The sequence below is a fragment of the Lutjanus erythropterus genome, chromosome 23 (genome assembly GCF_056507025.1).
Source record: "Lutjanus erythropterus isolate fLutEry1 chromosome 23, fLutEry1.hap2, whole genome shotgun sequence".
Taxonomy (NCBI): Eukaryota; Metazoa; Chordata; class Actinopteri; order Lutjaniformes; family Lutjanidae; genus Lutjanus; species Lutjanus erythropterus.
In genome coordinates this window covers 8385159-8409196 of record NC_139339.1, presented here as the reverse complement: position 1 = coordinate 8409196, position 24038 = coordinate 8385159, and the positions used below count along the sequence as shown (strand labels likewise).

The 24038-nt window shown below is 39.7% G+C and overlaps 1 protein-coding gene across 17 annotated transcripts in view; it reads left to right on the top strand.

The window, feature by feature from the left end:
- Window positions 1–19455, top strand: part of ptprda (protein tyrosine phosphatase receptor type Da) — a 256470-nt gene extending 237015 nt beyond the window's left edge. For all 17 annotated transcript variants that reach the window (XM_084711929.1, XM_084711944.1, XM_084711936.1 and 14 more), the window contains 9 exons: window positions 4–123; window positions 1330–1484; window positions 9687–9972; window positions 11249–11427; window positions 12420–12546; window positions 12802–12927; window positions 14128–14282; window positions 14469–14604; window positions 16161–19455. In XM_084711929.1, coding sequence (XP_084568055.1) covers window positions 4–123; window positions 1330–1484; window positions 9687–9972; window positions 11249–11427; window positions 12420–12546; window positions 12802–12927; window positions 14128–14282; window positions 14469–14604; window positions 16161–16229 — 1353 coding nt within the window. In that variant the 3' untranslated portion in view covers window positions 16230–19455. The remainder of the gene's footprint in view (window positions 1–3; window positions 124–1329; window positions 1485–9686; window positions 9973–11248; window positions 11428–12419; window positions 12547–12801; window positions 12928–14127; window positions 14283–14468; window positions 14605–16160) is intronic.
- The last annotated feature ends 4583 nt before the right edge of the window (window positions 19456–24038 follow it).

Below are 24038 nucleotides of genomic sequence, written 5' to 3'. Positions count from 1 at the left end.
CAGGTGAAATGTGACCAATACTGGCCTACAAGAGGGACGGAGACATACGGCCTCATCCAAGTGACCCTCCTAGACACAGTAGAGCTGGCCACATACTGTGTCAGGACATTTGCACTTTTTAAAGTAAGGAGCATTTGGAGTTTATTGTCCTACCTGGCATTTTATCCCCCCCCCCCCAGAAATGTGGGTCAGCCTCACACAGCATGAACAGAGTCAGCGGTTTTTGTGTCCTAAATTTGTTCTGAATAAAAGAAATAAGGTCAGATCTTATGAAGGGAAAATTACAAAAAAAAGCCTAAATGTGCTCCTACCAGAGTTTCCTCTGTAACATATAAAAAGTTCTGAGACAGAAGTTCCCATATTCCTTCCTGTATATGGCCAAAAATTAAACTTCATTAACATTTACCCTCTAAATCCAAAATAAAATTTCAAAATAATTAACAGTAATTGTATTCAATTGCATAGATGATTGTCCAAAACATCCATATGCTTTGTTTTGCTTTTCTGTGTTTCTGACAGAAAGTATATAAAGACAATAAAAGCATGAGCTTGTCAAATGCCATGGAAAAACAGAACAAATGGGACCACGTTGGACACTTTTGGCCCGCAGGCCCCAAATTAGGCAGCTCTCTTCTGAGAGGTCCAAGTGGTGATTCAAAGGTGGTTCTCAACCACACCCTGGTACTTTTTTGCATCCTTAAATAATAATTTAAACCAACATCACTATATTAGTATACTTGTATACAAGGAAATATAGATTATAAGGCACTAATCCATATAAATATTGGCATTGATCAACATAAATCTTAAACAAAAATGTTTAACTATCACTAAAAATAGCACTTTTATATTACTGTCAAAATAACTGATCGCCACATTGGCACCAACCAACATAAATATTGGCAATGATGATAATGATAAACTTGTAAAACTTGGTTTCATTGCAGAAATATTTCAAGAAAACAACCCCAAAGGTCATTCTGACCCACTTATGCATCTAAGAGTTTCCTTTAGCTCATGCACTGTACCGCATCCAACTATGTCTCTCATGGAAAACAGTTTCTGGTTGATTGTGGACAGAACTGGACCCTTCTGTGTGGACATCAGATAGGAAGACATTCACAAATCATTTTTTAAAATGGGCTACAATGGGGAACTGCGTTTTTTTGGATTTCTTAAGACTTTTGATTTGTTATAAATGACATATTTATGAGATTAGAACAGTTGAAAGTGTTTCCCTGTACTATAGAAGCTACTTGGACCCCACAACAGCTGTCTGACATTTTGATATGATGTCCCTCACTAACCTTTCTCCGCCTCCGTATTCAGAATGGCTCCAGCGAGAAGAGGGAGGTGAGGCAGTTCCAGTTCACGGCCTGGCCAGACCACGGGGTGCCGGAGCACCCCACTCCGTTCCTGGCCTTCCTGAGACGGGTGAAAGCTTGCAATCCTCCAGACGCAGGGCCCATGGTGGTACACTGCAGGTGAGAAACAACATGGTTTCACGAAAACATCCTGAAGCATGAAATTGATTTTGTTCTCTCCATTTGCTGTAATGAATATATGAATACATATGACAAAATATAATATAGTCATGGTTATTTGAGGTTTATATGTGAGTCATTTTTGTCCTGATAATACAGATTTCAGTTGCTCTTTATGTTATAGTACACTAATAAGATGTGAGAAGCTGCATTTAGCTTTATTAGATACTATTAGATCCTTAATATCACTTGTCTCTTATTAGACTTTAATACAGTCGAACAGGAGCCTAATAAAGGTCTTTTAAAGAACATATAATTACGAGTTTTTGTCTAATTTGATACAAAGTACTACTTGTTACATCTTACTATTGAACTGTGAAATAAAGTGAGATCAGACATGAACCAGGAGAAAAATTGTTGTCTGAAAGAGAATATTTGATAGGGAGTAAACTATGGTGCACTGTGAGCCCAAACAAATCAGCCTACTAGCTTTCACAGAAGGCACTTTAAATCTGAAGGTGCTTTCAACATCACAGCACAAAGAGTACGAGTGGCATTGCCCTCAGCAAACTTAAACATCTCCTCCCACACACTGACACACAAACACACGCAGACCTGTCGTGTTCCTCGCTACACCACGAGCATGTCGCACATCAGCAGCCCACAAGTTGCCTTGTCTTATCCCCCAGGTTATTGCGTCTGAAACAAATAACTTTCACGCCAAACTTCGCTTCTCTCAGCTACATAAGCGGCCAGACTCCCAGCAGAGAGGCGCGAGGATATAACGCAGACTTCTGGCTCCTCTCGACTCAGGAAGTCATCAGAGGCTCCGCACAGAGAAAGCAAAGTGACTGAAGGGGGGAAAAAAGGCAGCAAAAATGAAGAAACGGCGATAGTGAGTGTAATAGATACAAACTTGTGTCAGAAAGTGACAAAAAAGGAAAGGGGGATTACTGAAGAATTAGAATTACCACATGCTGAAGTTAATTAGAGCTAGTTGCCGAATCGCTTCAAATTGAAAATCCTGACTTTTTTCTTTTTTTACAATGAAGCAGAATGCAGGAATTAATGTCACTCTGCAGATGGGAGTTTTTAATTCCTCTGGCTCCCTATCAGATGCAGTCATTTCCAAGCTCCAAATCCTTTGAGAGGCATTTCCTTCACTTAATGTTTGACCACAATTTTAAAACAGAGCCATCTTTTTATATTTGCATACTTGCAAAATAATGTTTTGTGGTGAAGCAGAGATGTACTGTAGATTTAGCTGGAGCTGTTTAAGCACATGCAAAAAGACCAAGATAAAAGCTAAAAGAAAAAAAAAAATGTTGCCCATAATTAACAGCATTGTACAGTCTTTTGAGCGGTTGATTAATTAGTCGGTGCACCGTGAATTGCAGCTTACAATTTATGCACTGTGTAGACCATAAAACATAAAAACAGGCAATCAAGGAATCTGGATATATTTGTTTGAATGATGGTGAATGAGGTTAAAGTTAGAACTGTTTAAAATAAACTGCTGTAATTAGAAACATTCATCATAATTATCATTTCCGCCTGACTACCATGGGACAGATCCTTAGATTCACATAGACACCACAAGACAGAGATTCTGACACCGTCAAACTGAGGACCTCAGATGAGGATCCATAAATAACACCTCTGTCTTACAAAACAATCACATATGACTCAACCTATTGCAGAATTTCCCCGAATTACTTGTGTTTCATGCGTCACTCGGGTTCCATAACAACTCATTTGGTACACACAATGACGCAGAAATAAAGGTTAGTGGTGAACCATTTCTAGACATCAGATTTGTGTGCTGGTGGCATGTGTTCATCTCGTGTTACAGTGTTTCCAATTTTTTGTTGCCCAGCCATCGTCATTAAGTAAATCAGCAGTGTCGACCGTACGGCTGGCAGGCCAGAACAGGCACGCCAAAGGGTCCAGTCCGACCCACTGGATGACTTTGCAGAGTGTAAAAAAATTGCAGTGCAGTCATTCATTTCAGATCAGACCAAACCAAAAAATCATGAATACATGCTGTCACATTTAAAGGTAATAAACACTGTGCAAAATGTTCTTAATCAGCAGCTTCAGCGCAAAGTAATCAATATCAGACTTATATGCAAAACAATATTGATGGAACCCTGTGGCTAAGGAGTGAAAATGTCTGAGATCTTGACAGGTTGTCCCAATCATAAGGATATAAAATACTATATACTATATATATATATAGTAGACTAACAAAATGTTGTTTCTGTAAATGAATGGTTCAGTAATTGTGAATGTTTTCAGCAGGGTAAACACAAGTGTGACCAATAACCAAATACCAGTTAAGGTCCCATTCCATTTAGTGTAGCAGAGCCTTTCTAGTGAGCCGACATGCACAACAGCAGCACCCTGACTCTGTTTGACCTTGCAGCAGCCAATAATGTAATAACTACTACTAACTACTAAATTGACAAACATATTTACAGTTTTATTTATTAATGTATTTGCTGCAGTTACACAACTTAATAATTAAGCCAGATAATCTTTAAAACAGCACAAAAACTAACTATCGACTTTGGTCCAAGGCACTTTGCGTGCGTGGTTCCCCCACAGGAGTATTTAACAATAATGATCTAATGCATTCATGTGCTTCCACTGCAGAGCTAACCTTTCTGACAAGGTGAAATTACAGTACGTCTTGAGAAACATGCCTCCCACGGACACTATAGCTCGCTATAGCCTGCTTTCCCGGTTCCTGCTGTTTTCACTAACCCATAGGTCAGGGACTGTTTTGCTCTTTAGCTAAAAGGCTACCCAGGCGTTGTGAGGCGACGGAAGAGGCCAAAAGGACATGATTGAATGTCATGGAGATCACTGGCCTCTCCCAGCGACTCGGAAGGGAAACTTTTGATAGAACAACCCACGGTTTAAAAGGATTCAATTGACAACCTCGCCATTTCCCCTCGTCTTTTTTCTTTCTCTCTGTTACTGTGTGTTATTGTGGTAGCTGGCACATAATCCAGAATGCAGTCTACTAACCAAACTGTCTTCAGTTACAATTGTTAATGACAAACGCAAACAGCAAAGATTCTAGCAAAATCAGACACTGTATATATACCTATTTTTGCAAAAAAAAATGAGGACTTGATTTTAGGACTTTCTAACAGTCTCCACTGGAATCTACTTTGCTCTGAATTAAGAAGTAACTGCACCCAGGCAAACAACTCCACTTGCATTGACAAGTTGTGGTGACAACATGGCTGTTTCACACCCTGCGCAGGCGTGATGATGCATTGCTGCAATACAGCTGGTCTCAAGTCAAACAGACTTCACCTGATCACACCCAGCTGTGTTCATGGGTGGTGTGAGAAGGTCAACAGATGAGTGCTGCAACTAATGTTTATTTTCATTATCAATTAATCTGTTGATTCCAAATTAAGCATTTAGTCTATTGTGAAAAATGCTCATTACAATCTCTCAGCCCAATGTGACATCTTCAAAATGCTTCTTTTGTCCAACTGACCGTCAAAACCCAAAGACTTTTCATTTACTATCATAAATGATGCAGAACAGCAGCAAATCCTTCCATTTAAAGAGTTGGAACCAGCAAATACTTGACATTATAGCCTAAAAACTGACTTAAATGGTTAATCGATTATCAAAATAGTTGGCAACTGATGAATTGACCAATCATTGCAGCTTTACAACAGACCTTTCAACCAACCAGCACCATCTAAGACCTCATACATCACAAAAAGTCCAATACCATGGGGACATGCACACCATCCTTGATGGAAAAATTAAACATGGCCCCTTCATCATACAGACTTGCCACACGCTTCCAGTAGTGATTCTAATACAGGGGAGGAAAACGGATGACTCAGGGATGTTGCTGCAGATCTCCACCTCCCTGTCATCATGGAATAAGTAGCATGTGAGGGGAATCATCCTGCTGTTGTTGGCATGTCACAATGGACAAGGATCAGCAGTCAACACTCACAGTGGTTTGTGAAGGAAAGTGGCTAAACATACAAAGCCCCAGCTAGTGGGCGAAGTGTGTTTGAAAGAAAAAAACATTCAAACACTCTTAGAAAAAAGGGTTCCAAAGGTGTTCTTCCTGAAGAGGTGAGCTTCTACTCAGAATCGTTTGCTTTTTTGTGGGTGTTCACTGTATGCTGTGGTCATCCATCATTTTAACAATCTATGGGATGGGAATACAAGATGGTTCTTTGCAGAACCTTTGGAAGACCCTGGGTGGGTTCTCCATAAAACCCTTCAAATATAAAAGGGTTTTTGGTAGGATTCCCTGGTAGGTCTTTTCCACCAACATGGAATCGGCCCTGTTCTGGTTCAAGTACCTGATTTTGAACCGTTCTGACTATTTCCTCTAAAAAGAAGCTGGTTCAGAATCCTAAAAGTTGGTTCCCCGCTGGAACCAAAAAATAGCAGGTTCTCTTTAGGAATTCAACAGGCGGTTGTGCATTAAGCAATGCCCTCTGTTAGGGACAGATTACAATGGTTCTGCTCAAAAGTAGTGAAAACACAGACTGCTTCCCTAGATAGCACCAAGGTTCCAAGCATCCTGAACAGAACCAGTTAAAGAACCAGAGCTAGTTTGGTGGAAAAGGGCCCTGATGGGGCTCTGGATGGAACCTTTTACAGATGGCTGTAGGTATTACCATTTATGTTGGGTTCTAGGTAGATCCCTTTGAGAGATCCCACACTTTTTTGTTCACTAGATAGCAACAGCTCAAAGAATCTTGAATGGAACGGATTCAAAAACCAAAGCTAATTTGTTGGAAAGGGGCTTACAGGTTCTACCGGGAACCAAAAAGAGGTCTCCTATGAGAACAAGCCAAAGAAAATGATTCTAGCTAGCACTTTTATCCCTAAGAGTTTATGTCCGGAGTTGGAACCGAATGACTTTTTTGATTTATTTTCCACATTTTGAAAAGTATTCATACACGCAAAGGGCTAAAATTATTGACTCCATTAACAGCGATGCAGTGATCCTCGTGAGTTTGAGGTCATGTGTGTGTGTTCAGCTGGCAGTGGAAGGAAATGGTGACAGGTTAGCTGACGGCAAGAGATTTGGTAACAATACATATGTAATTGCTTTCACTGCTGCTCACGCTTTATCTTCCCGGGACTCATTGCAGCTGTATTTCACACTGCACTTTCTCTCCCATCCCCTATTCCCTAAACTCCTGGAAAGCATATTAGTCTGACACTTAATGTGTGTCGACGTCCAAAGCAGCTGGTCTTGACTGGCTGAAAAGGCAGTGTCAGGTCATTAGTGCAGTCAGTCCGCCAGCTCCCCTTCAACTGCCAAATGTTCCGACAGCTTTCTGCACCACCTCACCCCACCACACACACAACGTCACTTGTTGATAAAGGAATATTGCACATGTTACAAGCATTTCCTGGTTTAACATTTAAAGAAAAGTCTGGTTATTACATATTCCTGCTGCTCAGTCGTTTAGAAAACTAACTTGAGACAACTTCAAGATAACTGGCAGCATCCTGCCCAGCAACTCTACCTTAGACTCAAATTATTCTTCCCATAGGAGAACCCTTTTTGGTTCCTGTTTATAAAGGTTCCACTTGAAAAAAAGTTTTTTGAAAATTCTACCTAGAACCCAACATAAACGGTTCCATAGAACCATCTATAAGCTCCCTATGAGAGGCTCTACAGAGAACCTTTCTATAGTGATTCTATCCAAAACTGCTCCTCTAAGGGTGCTAATAAAAACCTACTTAGGGGGTTCCACCGAGAACATTTTTTATTTTCCAAGTCTTTTATCTTGAATCCACCAAGTGACTTCTACTGAGACCAGTTTTAGATTCCAAGGGTTTTATCTTAAACGGTCTCAGGGGGTTCTACCAGGAACCTTGTTGTATCCCAAGGGTTTTTGCTAGAACCTCTCACAAAGAACCCTTGACAAAATAGTTGAAGGTTTTCAACATTATTTCAGAATTCTTTTTTTCAAAAAAGGGTCCAGAAAATGGTTCTTAATAGTCATTAAAAAAAAAAAAACCTTTGAGAAACCCTGTCTTCAAACACAGCATCTTCAGAAGTAATTGGTGGAAGAACCCTTTAGGAACCCTTATTTCTCAGAGTGCACCTTATGTCTCCTTGCCTCCCTCCCCCCATTCCTCATCTTCCTCTGTCTCCGTCTCTCTGGCTCAACGCTGTCACTATGTCACTTACTCTCTCGCAGGTCATCACTCTCCCACATTCAGGTCTGCACTGTAAAATGTTTTCAGATTGGAAACAGCTGGGGTAAAGGGACAAATCTCTCAGAGTTTCTGCATCCTTCGCCTAAGGGCTGAGGTGTTCTAAGACCTGGAAGTGATTCATTCTTCAAATATCCCTGAGACACTTTCACATTTCTTTGACTCTCGAATGCACATTTTGAAATCGCCCTAGAGAAGTGAAGAGTCTCACAAGAAAAAAAGTTCAGTCTCATTCAGCCAATGTCAGCCATTTTGAAAGTGATCATCAGATAATTTGTTAAAGCCAATGACTCCCATACGTGTCTTTATTCCATTTGCAGCACAGTTCCAGTGCAGCATGGCACATTAAGCAGACTTGGCCCCCGGGGACTAACTTTACTCCCTCTTGAGTTTTCCTTCTCAACCCTCCCCCCCTCCGTTCCTCAGAGCAAATGAAAAACAAATGCTCCATCAGAAGGAGGAGGCACGAGAGCATGGCTCACACCTCATAGGCATGTCAGCTTAATGGATTGAATAACCTATTTACTTTGGAGTGCCAAGTGCAAGGACTTGTCTTGTCAGTGCAGTGCTTTGCAGGAGGTGGGAGGAGAGTTAACGAACAAGATTTAACACCACCCTGTCGCCCCATGGTAAATAAATTGTCATCAGAAAAACATCTTCTGTGCTGAGGCACACACTATGAAAACATGTACTGTGCAGGGGTGAGCATTTTTAGATTGTCAGCAGTCTGCAAACGGGGACTACATTTGTACAGCGTGTCTTAGGGTGGACTGCAAGTAGAGGTCGAAGAGAAACGGTAAAATATTTTCCCTCTTTGTCAGAGTGCTTTTTGTCACTTGTGCATTTTTACACACTAATGTAAAAATGTGCCGATGTGAATCTTAATGAAGAGACCTGCCTTTCAGTGCCTCTTGTAAAGCTCTTATGCCATTTGGGTGCACTGTGCTAATCTAATGGCGCTAATTGAAGTCAGCTGCACTTCTCAGAAGTTGCCCGGCACATTAACGAAGCCCTCAAAAAAATCATACTCTCAAAATTGCGTCTGTGTATCCACATTTAGGTGTGCATTTGTTGTAGTGGCACTTTTCGGAACCATGAGATAAAGGTTAAATGTTGCCGTTGCATAAGTGATTAGTCCTGATGGGTTGGAGAGTGCAGGTGGGGTCCGGAGGCGAGAGACTAGATTGCAAAGCCAGCATTGAGCCCGCTGAAGGCTGCGACTGCCTAGTCCTCTTCACCACACAGTGCCACTTCAGATTTAATTACACTCCAAGCCAAATGGTCCATCCTGCAGTGGCAAACCTGGCACAGAGAGTTTACCTCATCGCTAGGAGAAAGAGTTCTTCAAGCCCCTGGATAGGTTTTTAAAATACACCTTTCCTTCCACTGGACTGGCCTTCACTTCTACCACTAGGGAGCAAACACAGAAGACGGGAGCGCTGCATGCCTCTGATGGCTAATCTGACAGGTGCTTTTTAGTGGGGCAGGTAAAAGTACAAAAAGATGATGCAATTTATTCTTTGAGAATAGGCAATCAAACAGACCAATGGGTATCGACTCTAGGTCATCGTCAGGGTCTGATCTAGGCTATAAACCATTGTATGTGGTTGCCTAATTTTTAAAAATGTGCATAAGTATGATATAGAGATGTATAATAACCAAAGCTTTCTTTCACAGCTACAACTAGGGTTGTTCTGAGAATATCAGTAATGGAAAATTGCTCAGATACTGCCTAAAATGCTGGTATTAGTATTGGCAAATACACGTGTCTATATGCTGATCTACTACTTCCCAGCAACACCAATTCACCATTTTTTCCATGGCAGAGTCATAATTCTATGGCATACACACTGGTATCGGATCAGTATTCTGTATCGGCGAATACGAAAAGCAGAGCTATCGCAGTTTGTGTCGGGAAGGAAAACAGTTATCGGAACATGTCTTCTTTATCTTGTTTTTTTTCGACTGCAGTGCTGGGGTAGGACGCACAGGCTGCTTCATCGTGATTGATGCCATGCTGGAACGGATCAAGCACGAGAAGACTGTGGACATCTACGGGCACGTAACGCTAATGCGTGCCCAGCGCAACTACATGGTGCAGACAGAGGACCAGTATGTCTTCATACATGACGCGCTCCAGGAGGCCGTCAACTGCGGCACCACCGAAGTGCCCGCCAGAAACCTATACGCCTACATCCAGAAACTGACGCAGATAGAGGGCGGGGAGAATGTCACTGGCATGGAACTTGAGTTCAAGGTACAAACTCCTAACCAGTGGTGAGGGATTGCTTTAAAGTATTGATAAGCAGTGTTTTAGCGAAGATTCCTCCTCTGAATATTGCACATCACACATCACTGATTCACTCGGCACGATTTGCTTGAAGCTCTCCAAGACATTTCACCTCTAATCCAAGAGGCTTCCCCAGTTCTAAATGTCTAATGTGGAGTTTCAGGTATTTAACCTCTTGTGGGGTAAAATTAAAATACCTCCACATTATTCAGTTAGAACTGATGAAGGGTGAAATGTCTTCAAGAGCCTCAAGCCCAGTTGCCTACAACAGCTCCTAGTGAATACAAAGACTGGGAATCTTCACAGAAATCACATCTGACATAAAGTTTTACACCAACAACTCGCCATATGTAGCAAGAATTTATAGGCATCCCATTGCCACTCCATGTCCTGAGTCACTTGCAGACCCCAGTGTCATTTATTGGCAGTTCTCAGTACAACTCTTTTCCAGTTCCCATTAGGCCCGCCAGACAGCGTGGGGCCTGTGGTTTCCTCTCTATTCCAGTTAGTTGACTCGCTTGTGTAACCCAACATAGGATAAATTCTCCCTCTCTGGTTCCCCCTTCCCATAGCTCCCTTCCTTGAGTAACTGGGGTCTTGGTTTACATGAAAACGCCAAACACAGGTTTTCCCCACCACGGAACAGTTGCCAGAGGGACTTGGGCAATATACTTTACAATGAGGGGCTCAACCAACCTTATTCAGCCCCGAGCAGTCTGTGGTGTTGCTGCGTGCATGGTATTGCCTTGCTTGTCACGCACCTACTTTCTTGCTCCATGATGAATGTTGATTCCACTAAGAGATGATAAACAGGTTAGATTACACTGCACTTCTGTCCACTCCAACCTCGCCTGGGTATCCATTTCCCTGTCTTTTCATCATAACATGCTATTTTTTCCTTGCAAAGGCAGGCCGTGATAGTAATCACTTTGATGCCATTTCCATACAATATGGTTACACGAAATAATATATAACCACACGGCACTATGAGCCATTATAGTGTAGATTTCATCGCCCACTATGTGCGGCTTCTTATTTTGGATTCTTTCTGACTCTCATGAGAGTAGCAAAGAATGCAAAGGCACGCAATCGTTCACAGTACTCGGATCTTTATCACGTAGAGTCCACCTTTGGTGTCAAACACAGTCAGTCACCAGGGAGATAAAGAAAAACCAGAACATCAGCGCACCCTACCTGGCACCAGTGCACTCAAAGATATCTATTTTTCTCTGTCTCCATGCAGCGTTTAGCCAACACTAAAGCCCATACATCACGATTCATCAGTGCCAATCTCCCCTGCAACAAGTTCAAGAACCGCCTTGTTAACATAATGCCATACGAGTCCACACGAGTGTGTCTTCAGCCCATTCGAGGAGTTGAGGGCTCTGACTACATCAATGCCAGTTTCATTGATGGGTACAGGTAAGTGTGAACGTACTCTGACACTCAGTGCCAATCAGATGGCGAGTACATGAATTCATCAGACTTTAAAATGGTGTGGCATTTCATACAAGGTTTCTGCAGGTTCAAGTTTAATTGAACACTTTTGAGGACCTCTGTAACACAGCCACATTGGTTTTATTTCTCTAGTTTTCAAAGTGTTATCAATGTGATTTTTCTCCAAAACACATTTAAAAGCAAGACTGAAGTTAAATAAACCTTTCTAACAGTAATGTTAACTTCATATTTAAATTTTAAGACCTGTCAAAACTGTATTAAAGACACTTTTATGTCTAAAATTCAGATTATTGGATTTTAGTCTTTTTAAGGACCTGCAGAATGTTCACAGAAGCATTTACATTTTTGAAATATGAATTTAATATTAGCTGGACAGAGTCAGCAAATTTATGCACCGGAAAAACAAAGTTGAGACAATTCAAAATTTCAAGGCAACTTACTGCAATATGAGTTTGAGTTTTGAGCCCAATTTGAAATAATCTAAACAATGTTTTGCTGACCAATAATCTTTAGTTGAGATAATTTACTTAACTAAAAAAATGTATTTCAAAATTAGAGCTACAAACTTTATTTGTCATTTTTTGTTGCATGAATATTAAATGGAGTTGACTTGATGATTTTTTAAATACTATTTTTTGGGTTTCCTAAAACTCAAACTAAGTTCATCTAAAGTGGAAAAGTAAATTATCTCAACAAATAATTTAAAACTAAAACTGAGTTTGAGTTGGGCTAAAAACTCAGAAATATATTGTAGTAAATTACCTTGATATTTCAAGTTTTCTCAACTTTTTCATTTTTGCAGTGTACAAGATAAGAGCTGTTGCCATTTTTTGGTCAGTAATTGCTACTATAGCGGTTTTAAACTTTGTCAAAGCAGTCACAGTGAAAGTTCCAATGTACCATTGTTTACCATTGTTTCACACCTTTTCCATCATGTGATCAATGAATTCCCACAGGCAACAGAAAGCCTACATTGCCACACAGGGACCACTGGCAGAGACCACAGAGGACTTCTGGAGAATGCTCTGGGAGCATAACTCTACTATTGTCGTTATGCTCACCAAGCTTAGAGAAATGGGCAGGGTATGCATCTGCTTATTTTCTTCCCTTTCTTTGGCACATCAGCCTCCTTATTCTGGCTCCAGAACACAGCAGCACACGTTACAAAATAGCTTATATGAAATACCATAACAGACTCAACCATGAGAAATCTAAGCTTTCAAGCAGTAGATACAATATCAACTAAATGAAAGAAATTCTGGGAATGAACACAATGAAGCTAGTGTATGAAGAGAATGTTGTGGCTCATTGTGGTATTCTATTTTTCACTCCCTGCAGGAAAAATGCCACCAGTACTGGCCAGCAGAGAGGTCGGCCAGATACCAGTACTTTGTGGTGGACCCCATGGCCGAGTATAACATGCCCCAGTATATCCTGAGAGAGTTCAAAGTGACTGATGCCAGGGTAAGCAGACGCTGTTTCACAGAACAAAGTTCAAAGAGCTCTAAATTCGGTGATATTGTTTACAGTTTGGTCTTGTGTATTGTTTTTCAAAGTCTGGGATGTGGCCTAGCTATGGGTCATTGGGACACTGAATGGATCACCAAAGGTTCACCAATTAAATTATGATCATTTTCAACTTTTCTTTATGTATTTTAAGACTTAAGTTGAAAATTTCGGCATTGTTTTTTACCATACTATGGCCTGAAGTCAGCGTAAGCAGACGTTTCGCAGAACCAAGTTTAAAGATCAAAGCTTGACATTGTGGGAATCGAGCTCTAAATTCAGTGCAATTGTTTGCAATTTTGTCTTGTGTAGCGCTTTTTAATGTCTGGCTTGTGGCCCACCATGGGACATTTGGACACTGAATGGATCAACAAAGGTTCACCGATGAAATTGAAGTTTTTCATATCAGTTTTAACACTTATGATTTAAATGACTGTTTAACATGCTGGATGGTGAGCAGATTTAACACTGCAGTAGTCATTAGCTCAAAATTTTGGCATTGTATCAAGTATTTGTTTATACCAAACTATGGCCTTAAGTGTAACATAAGCATAAATATATATTTGTGGGAATTATGACACATGTCAATGTGTAAAAACAAACGTGGTGCCGGCAGCGCTGAGCTGCCAGAGTTTTTAATTCCATCAAAGGCTTACACAGATAAATGGCGCAGGCTTCCTTCTTTGTAGTGCATGTTACACTGTCTCGTCAATGGGATTGCTCTCCTTATCAAGGGGATACAATATCACTTAAGTAATGCACACCCTCAAAGTCGATTCTCCAAGCACCCTGTCGAGGGTAGCACATCAAAGGAATTAGCATCTTTCGTGTTCATGTTTAATACATTCAGGTAAAATGGCAGGCATCTTTAATAACAAAACATTTTCTCAGATGCTTCAAACTTGTGCTAGATTTCTTCAAAAAATGCCATCTCGCACAGTAAAACCCACTAAGGCGTGGTGGATCATTATGATGGGAATGGTCTGGGAATGAACTGCCATGGGCTGGCTGTCTGCAAAAAAAAACCTCAGATTGGCTTCCTAGTTTCACTTCATCAGTTTTTCTTCTACCATTTTTTCCGTATTTCTCACTGATGTTCCATTTAAAGAGCAGGCTCTGTACATTCTCTCTTTCTCTTTTCCCATCGTCTGTTGCCAGGATGGACAGTCGCGGACAGTAAGGCAGTTTCAGTTCACAGACTGGCCTGAACAAGGAGTGCCAAAATCAGGAGAGGGCTTCATCGATTTCATCGGCCAAGTACATAAAACAAAAGAGCAGTTTGGCCAAGATGGGCCTATCTCGGTCCACTGTAGGTAAGTGACCAACCAGTAAACCATATCACTAACATTCTTTCACATTTTATAAAAAGTGAAACAGCAAATACTGTGTGTGCACTCAGTTAAAACAATTCTGTATTGTTTTAATTCATAACAAACTTTTTCTATATTTGTCTGCTTTCTCTGTTCTCACCGTCGACCTCTTCGCCCTCTCTTGCACAGCGCGGGTGTTGGTAGAACTGGAGTTTTCATCACCCTCAGCATTGTCTTGGAACGAATGAGATATGAGGGCGTAGTAGACATCTTTCAGACAGTGAAAATGTTACGGACACAGAGACCAGCTATGGTGCAGACAGAGGTGAGGTGTTTTTTTTTTTCCTTTTTTTCCTCTATACTTGGAAAGAAACACAAACTATACCGAGTTAGCAGTTACTTTAGTTTTTGTGACCCTGTAGACAACACATGGAATCAGTTACTGTGTCACCAATTTACTAGTCCACCCTAATTGCCTTATAAAAAAGGGCTGGTGAGATTCCAAGTATCCTCTTGAACCAAACAGATTGACAACACAAGGCTCTGTTAAAGACTATGATATATTCATATCTGATAGAGCTGTGATGATAACTGCATTTACAACAACACACCGGTCACCTGATGCCTAGTGTGGGGGTTGAGATTACCACCATCGTCACTGCAAACTTTATTGTGAAGCGTCAATCTCGTGTTATTCCATTTGCGATGCAATGCAAAGTCAGTAACACAACCTCAGATTGGGCGACACTCAAGCCAAGGCATCATGGGATAGCAACTAGATGGCTAACAACATGCTAAAAACAACAACCGTCTTCAACATGGAAAAATGGATTAAAAAAATCACAGAAGACATTCAATGGTGGATAAATGCATGTAAAGGTACGCTACCATTAGCATTAGCTTAATGTTAGCCTTTTGTGCTCAGCCCACTTTGGTCTTGAGAAGCCGCGTTGTTTATCAGCTGACACTTGAGGAACCTGAACTGTATATTTACTGCCTGGGTGCCAACTTACAGCTAATTTTAAGTTCCGCTCCGCTATGAGCAGGTCTGTCACTCTCATTGTATACTCAGACTACTGAAGACAAAGCATCAGGCCACAAGTCATTTTCAATGAAGCCACCGACATGAAGCCAGAAACTGACATCTTCCGCGTCTTTGTTTCGCTATTTCCGTTTCCTATCTCCCCACAATTTCTGTGCTGTGTAAACAATCGACTTGCTGTAAGCTAGTTTCCAGTTTTATCTACCCTTTCTTCTTACCGCGACATCAACAAAAAATGCAGCTTGACGATCCTTGTTCGCTGATTCTAAGCGCTTATGCAGCAGTTCGCTGGCGACTCAGCGACAATGTTGCTGCTCACGTCTGGCTGTTTTGTAGCTATGTCGCCGGTAGTGTGAACATGCCATCTCTCTCCCAGTTTGCTGTTCGCTCTTCCTCATTTGCACATCGCACACACATTATTCACGGCCCTATTTCTTAGAGGAGTTACACTACACTTACCATAATAGCAGTCGTGGTCTTGTGGGAATAATTTTTCACCACAATCAGAAAATATCCATACCATCACAGCCCTAGTACCTGAACCAATCAAGAACAGTCTAGACTCTTCTCCACAGTGGGCCAGTGTTTCCTCATACACGTACTTGCATGATCATCAACTTCTGAAAATGCACTGAAACAATTCTACTTGGTACCTTTAGAACACAAAGAAATGTTCTCATTCAATGGAAAAGGCAGCTAAAGAATTTCATGTGACTCTAGACTCGAGGGTATGACAATCGTCACAGAAACACAATGTACCAAAAAAGGTACAAAAGATTCAGTATCTTAAGATTCCTAAGAGGGAGCGTGAGCTTAAGTTTTCTCTCCTTTGTTTCCAGGATCAATACCAGTTCTGCTACAGAGCTGGCTTGGAGTACCTGGGAAGCTTTGATCACTATGCAACGTAAAAGACCCAGTATTGGAAGAAAAAAGCAGAGGGCCCTTTGGAAAGAAAACCCAGTGAGCCTCTCTTCTGAGCCATAAATTCCTGCTTGAGAAAGTACTCCTTAACTCCTTGCTAACAACTCATTAAGTGTTGGATGTGCGACATGACTTGTCAAAAAATGAAAAAGATGATTCCCGGAGGACCAAGTATTTCCCAACCCCGATAAAACCTCGCCTTGACACAAAGTGAGGGAATCCTGACTGTTGAAGCATCGTACGGAATTACCTTTTCTTTTTGCTTCAAGGATTCATTTTGGGGCTCATAAAACTGAATGAAACCAACACAACAAAAAAGTAAATGAACAATAATGACATCGTCAGAAATGCATCAGTGATTATGAACCATTACGAGAGGCATTGGAGGCACACAGAATTGCGGGGGAAAAAAAAACTCGATGCACATTGTAAAGAGAAAAAAAAATCTGTTTCACAATCAAGTACACACTGACAACCCATCGAAAAAGAAGACAATGCTTGGTCCACAACAGCAGGACAGACTTAAAGTAATAATGAATAAATACCCCTTTTCCTGTCACAATGTTCATCATCTAAATTTTGGGAGAGGGTAAAGTTCAAAAATGATCTATGAAATAAATAAAAATTATTGATTTAGTTTTTTAGTACTTTATTATACAGCTGATGTGCTTTTTTTGAACTGTGTGAATTTCCTTTTTTTACACAAATTTATCACTTGGAAGATAAGTGATAAAGACGTATTTACGTAAATGTTAATTTTTTTTAAGCTGTAGAACTGTTCTGACGTACGTGCTATTTTGCAGAGAATCTCTTTGCTTTTTAAAATTTTTGTTTATTGTTTTCCCTCATTTTGTTGCACAGAACAGAATTCACTCTACCAAAATGTAAGAGTTATTTTTTTTTTTTGGTCTTTATTTTTTTTTTTTTTCAGTTATTGTTTTTGTCCATGATCACATACATGGTAACTTAATTACTCCCATAAGATAAACTGGGGCTTTGTGGAATCAACAGGGATGAGCAAAGTATGAAGTTGCTGCTACCGATTATCTTAGTTCTTCCATGTTAGAAGGGTGATAAGAGGGAACCTGATGAATTGGATAAGATATATGAATATAAAGATATATGGTACAGACTGTCAAATATATGTGAAAGATTTATTAAAGTATAAATAAAATTCTAAATATATTAGTACATAATTTATAAGTTTAAAAAGTATATGAAATATGGATTGTCTATGAAAGCTTCCAAATTGAGAGTTGTGTGCTATATGGGGGAAATGAAATGAGATTTTTCACTGGAATGCACATCAGTAGGACAAAATTGTATTCTGATTCAGTGCATCTTTTCTTGTGCAATAAATATGTGTGTTTTTAGATAGGGTTTTTTATGTGGATATGTCATTCACTCATGACATTGTTGTTCCCCCTGAGAGCGAGGTGTGGGAGTGGGAATGTCAGATGCCAGTCAAAGCATCACTGGTGCATTTTTTTTTTTTCTTTAATCTGAGCTCTCATACGGTCTGTAATTAGAGGCAGAGGGGTCACACAGCCGCAATCACCGCTCCACACAATAGGGCAAGGTACAAAGACGTCACTTTCTTGTGGTTCTTTAAAGCATTCAAAAGTTTAAAGACATTTTTTGTTTTCATTTTGCATTTAGAGTGCCTTATATTTATGCCTGTTTTTATAATGTTTCATTTAACATATTACTGTATATCCTTTGAGTAACCTAGGCATTTAGTGTAAATGTAATTGTATAGTTTATTTACCTTTAGTATTCATTTGTCACATGATGAGATTATATATGCAAATAAGAACATTTCAAAGCTCATATTTTTCATTTTCAGTGGCCTTATTGTGGCTGAGTGAATTAGAGTAAAACAATTTATATATCACTGAACTACAATTGTTAAAAGGCATAGATTTAAAAATTTTCAGACATAGAGGCAGGGACGAGATTGCAGAATTCTGGTCTCGGAGCTTAACAGGACGAAGGCCCGACATAAAGAGCTTTTTACTGATCGTCACTACGGTCGCATCTTACAGCAGAAATCTTCAGATTTTAAAATGGTTCGTATCGCAACAAAATTTGGTCAAAAAGAATGCCTGATGCACAGGTCGTCGCCGAAAGGGTTTCTTCTTCATGCCTTAGGTTTGAATTACAGACTTCAGACGTAAAATCTGCAACAAAATTATGTTATGTTATCCTGACAATCCTATAACGGTGTGTCATGTCCTGTGTTTTTTTTTTTTTTTTTTTTAACGACGCTACAGTTAGAGACTGGGGGTTTTGTCCGGTTATGTTTCGGTCTTTATGTTGAGCAGCATCTTTAACCTCTCCATACCCTCTTTGATGGCTTTGTGGATGTGCATTCCAGGTGCTTTCTTTCCCTTGTTAACTCAAGCAGCTATGTGTTTTATTTTTGTCGACTGCTTAACCTGATTTTGTCATAATTTTGAGATATAAAAGTGCTATTATTTAACCTCATGGTGGCTAATGTTACATTATGTTCAAGTCTCAGAACATGTTGATTTTCTCATCTCAGTTTTTCCTCTCTTTTTTTTTTTAACTTGATTTTTCATATGCATGGTGAGACGTTGCAGAACGGCCAAAGCTGGCCTGGTAGGAAGATTTGCACTTTCTCTATCTTTGTACTATGCACTGCCCTATTGATTCTAAACCCAATAATATATTACTTGAACCCATCTATAAAAAAATCTCCTTAAACGTTCACTTTGTGTGTATGTAAATAACACAAAAAAGGTATCAACTCTTGAAAAAGACAAAAAAAAAAAAAAAGTTTGTGGCGAAAAAGAGCATCCATTCTGATGCCATGGTTACTCCAGCAGATGACTTCAGAAAAATCTGTCCCCCAACCATCTGTTCTTGTGGCTTTGCCATTCAAGCTTGGAGTGTCATTAACAGAAATAAACGTTGTGTTCTCTGCTCTCTCTATCTATCTCTCGTCTGGATGCATAGACTGAAAATTAAATAATGAAATTGTAAAAAAAATGGCTTGTTAAAAAGATCATACAATTACCTCTGATTAGTTGTAAGCGTAAACTGTTTCTTTTTTTTCTGAATGAAAGGAGTGCTTTTTATTTTCTTACTTAGGTTACATTGGTGGCGAAAGAAGTCTGTATGAAAATCAGTTCTTTGCTGACACAAGTTCCATTTGTTATAAATGAATTCTATTAAAAAATGTCAGTGTTATGCATCGGCGTTTCACTTGTTTCCCTCCACCTCACTTTGACTGGAAAAGACTGATGGAGCTATTTTACCCCCTACTGGTCTGGGTCCAACATATTATCCACAGCTCTCTCATGAAAGGGGAAATTGAGCCTCACCACATTTGAATAGATTTCCATCGCTCTGGTTTTTCTGTCACTGATGTCAGCCACGATGAATCATCAGGGGAACCTTTGACAGATGAAGTGCAATGTTTTCGGAGCTGCCTTGTTTTGAACACAGATTTTGTTCAGCCTACCGACGGAGGGGTGTAGCACTGTAACTCAGAATTAAAACCACAACTGCAGCACACTAAATGCCACTGCACCACCTTACTTTTTCTTCTTTTGCCTTATGTTCCTGCTTTTCACCTATTTTGTAGGTATTTGTTAAGTTAATAAGACAAGAATGACAACAGTAAAACACGGGAACAATAAAAGGCCAATCTAAATTTATATGTACTGAAATTAGAGACATTCACAGGTTTGAACACCAACTGATTAAAGAAGCATCTTCAGTTAGAACAGAGGCTCCACTAGACCTGTGGGGCTCGACCAGCTTCGTGGGGCCAAAATGCTTTTACACCACACGTTTAAAGGGCCGTTTGATGGTTGAGGCTTGGTTTTAGGTTAAGGATTAGAATTAGGTTAAGAATTAGGTTAGAGATTGTTCTCAAGCACTTTCTGGCATGACTTCATGACTTCAGAAGCCAAAAGAAGTTCACACCCCATCATCAAATTTTAGGGGAAGCTACAAAAGTTAGAAAAAAAAGTCTGTGTGTTTGTGTAATGGGGATTGTCATAACTTGGCAAATTTCTATGAATTAGTTACACTAATTAATAAATAATAGTATTATAAATGAATAATGATTATATAACAATATAATGGGATACATAACTGCACACTATGTGCTGTGTATGAATATCTTAACATCAAACTGTTGATATTGGCACTTTAAATATTTATTTGCTATTTTATGGAAGACCGAAGCTGCTGCAAAACATCCTGTTTGTCCTACTGACCCTGAAGTAACAGAAAGGTTAAAGGTCCATTAAGCAATTCGGGAGCATCATAGCTGATTGTTGAGTCTCATTCTCAGGTTGTCAAATACTTTCATCTTGGGAACAAGATTCAACAATCAACTATCTTAGCGACCTGTGACCCTGTGACTGACCAAAGGCTCCAGTCACAGGGTTCGTTTTCTACAGCCAGCAAACAGCCAAGAGGAGAACGCTTGAATTAAATAACGCTGAAAGGTTATTAACAAACTTTTGCTCAGTGATGCCAGAAATAAACCGCCTATCCCAGCTTGACTGGTGCTTTAAATAAATAAGGATTTGATGCAATGTTTGTATTACTGCTAACAATTATAAATCTTTCCCAGACACATTGTTACTGATACAGCCGGGGCAATTAGTCCTAAAGGGGATTATGTTTAGCATAACTGCACAAAATATACATAAATACTGATTCATCACAAAAAAAACTACCTGGATATTTTCTTATTTACTAAAACGCATCTTCTTGGCTTTTACTTTCAAAAATCTACACATTAAAAGTCAAGGCAGTGGAATACAGCCAGGCTAGACAGACTGGGCACTTTTAAATATTAATTCTACATTGTCTATGATGATATATTCAGATTCATTCTTTTTCAAAGGTTGCTGCAGACTGGCTGACTCAGTCATGCATTTAGAAAAAAAAATCATTAGGTGTCACTAAACTGTATAACAGTCTATTCACAATCTGAGCACACATACGAACTAAAACTAATAACACCAGCAGTGCATCATGCTATATTTCTGTCAACAATTCAATCCTACAGAAAAACAATAAAGTGCCAATAACCTAAAGCAAGAAAAGTGCAACAACAAAAAAAAATATTTATTTAAAAACAGTATTAAAGTGCTAGAGAGCTGCAGAACACTTTGCAAGTCAATAGCTGTTTGCCTGGAGAAGTTGTTCAGGATTCAGAAAACTACCCGAGCATCCAATTAGAAAATATCATCCCGTGTGATAACAATCGGCAGATGCTGTTTTGGTGTATAACCAGCTTTGCAAAACAACAAAACAACAGACCAGTGTTGAAATGTCAGAAATATCAAGAGGCACCTGCCTCGGACAGACAAAAATATCATTACAGAGATTATGTGTCAAGCGCTGCGAGAACTACAGGGGTGTATTTGCTGATGTTTGTTTTGCTAAATCACAGCTCAAACTGAACATGAACTTTAAAGGGAGAGTTCACCTCACAATCAAAATATAGATTTTTTTCCTGCAATGCTATTCATCCATGTAGATTTGTTTTTGGCGTGAGTTGCCGAGTTTGGGAGATATCGGCTGCAGAGGACAGCACCAAAAAATACATTTGAAAAACTCAACAGCGATGTGTCTCTCCAGAAATCATGACCAGGTTACTCAAGATAATCCACAGACCTTGCTGTAAGTAGTTTCATGTAAGAACGTATTTCTTTTTATGGTAGAATCAACGGAAACTTCTTTCTTTCTGCAGTAGGATCTATAGGAACTACTTTCTTTATAATACAAATACAAATTAGTCTTGCATTCCTGCAGTGTTGCTGCAGCCTGCGTGAGCTTCTGCGTGTCTGGGGAAGGTTAGCCAGGGGGAAACAATTCACCTCAACCATACGTTATATATTAAATAAGGATTCAACCTATTTAATATCCAATCTATGGCTCCAATTCACCAGTTGGACTGCAGAACTCATTTTTGAATGTGCAGTTTCTACATATTACTCCTTCAATTATTGCAGCTCTAAATATTCAGACCAAACCTCTGTAAACTGATAAAAAGCACAGCAGGCAAGAGGGAAAAAAAAGTATTTTTTGATTTCGAGGTGAACTGTCCCTTTCGCGCAAGTGTTGCATCTGCCTTTTGAGAGTCACTTGGCTCGTTCTACAAGTGTTCATGAAAGTTATGTGCTGTAACCGTGATGTTTGATGTTGCTCTTTTATGAAGGATCAAACTGCAACAAATCCATTTCATCCCACACCTCTACATGTTTAGGACATGACTCACCAGAACAAGAGACCACTAAGATTTAAATGGAAGCTGGAATAGACAGACCGCTCTGAATGCTTGAGTATCATATTACCGCACACGCAGAATTGCATATGACATGAAGGAAAATGTTCACAGATTGCTGCGTGGCAAGACCAATTATTGCTTCATCTCGTTTTTGACAATTTGATGGAAATTGGCCAAAATGAATATCTAAATTTCCTGAGCAATCACTCCGGTGCAGATGTCTCGCTTCGCACCAGACAAGAATACAACAAAATAAGGAACTCCTAACTGTCATCAGCTTTTATTTTTCACCGGAGACAGCACTTCAGATGTGTCAAGCAGATGTTCTGTCCTCGTCTCTCAGCAGTTGGTTGCAGAATTATGAAACCAACCAGCCACTCACAACGCTGCGCACAACTCATTTCTCATTTATCCCTTTCCCCCCTCCCCGCTCCTTAAAAACGACAGCTTGCCTCACTCCCCTAGTGCTTTATTTTCTACATCCTAAATTTGATGAAACATGCCCAAACGAAGGCTGGGGAGCTGCGCGGCTTTGTTGTCAATAGTAGTGAGTGGGATTCAAGAATGAGACGTTTCTTTTTATTCTCTCAATTTTGAAAGCAGGGAAAAAACCTTCTGTACCCGGTTCTCCTGCAGAAAAAAGTAATTACATAACTGCGTATTCAAAGAATTCAATTATATTGGCAGGTTACTTTGACTGAGAAGTCTGACACTCACAGCATCCACCACCCACTGTGCTCTTGATGCTCCATTCCTGTGTTGATAAACAATCACCTGTTACCACTTCGCCAACTCGTGTATCATCATCATTTTCACTAATAAGACACTGTTAGCAGTTCTGTTGTCATGCATCCATCTTCATATTAACACTGCTGTGAATATTTTAATTATTTATAATAAACCAGGTGCACAAAACAAATTAATTAAAGAGAAAAACTGTAATATATTAATTTAAGAGATTTCTTAAGATACTTCTTGCAGTCAAATTTAAATGATGGCTCCGTTTCGTTTCAAATATTTCTTCTGTAGAGGAGGGAATAGTATGATAAGATTCTGATCTTGGTGTCAAGATTTAATTTCAGAATTGATTCTTAATTCAATAAATAGAAAACAGAGCAGCGCCTCACTTGGCTAACTCTTAGCCAGTCCAATACAAAAATAGGTACGGATGTGGAGCATTAGTGGTGTTGTGGTGGCTAGCGATCTGTGATCGTAACTCAAAGGGGCCACGCCCTTAATTATGCATCACTGTAAGCCTTAATATAATTTAAACAGGTCAGTTTTATTAAAGCAACTGATCAAGTTGATTTTTTTTTTTTAAATAAACGTCACAGCCACATAAGTTGGCACTTTATTTTAACTCCGGTGCACTGGGGGTGAAACTGTCCTTAGTCCACTGAATTGCAATATAGAATATTACATACAATAAAGCCAGCAAATTACTATTTTTGGAAGCAAATTACTCTGCCTATATGAGAATAGTTAAGTGTAATGTAAGTGTAAGTGTGAGTTAATTTAC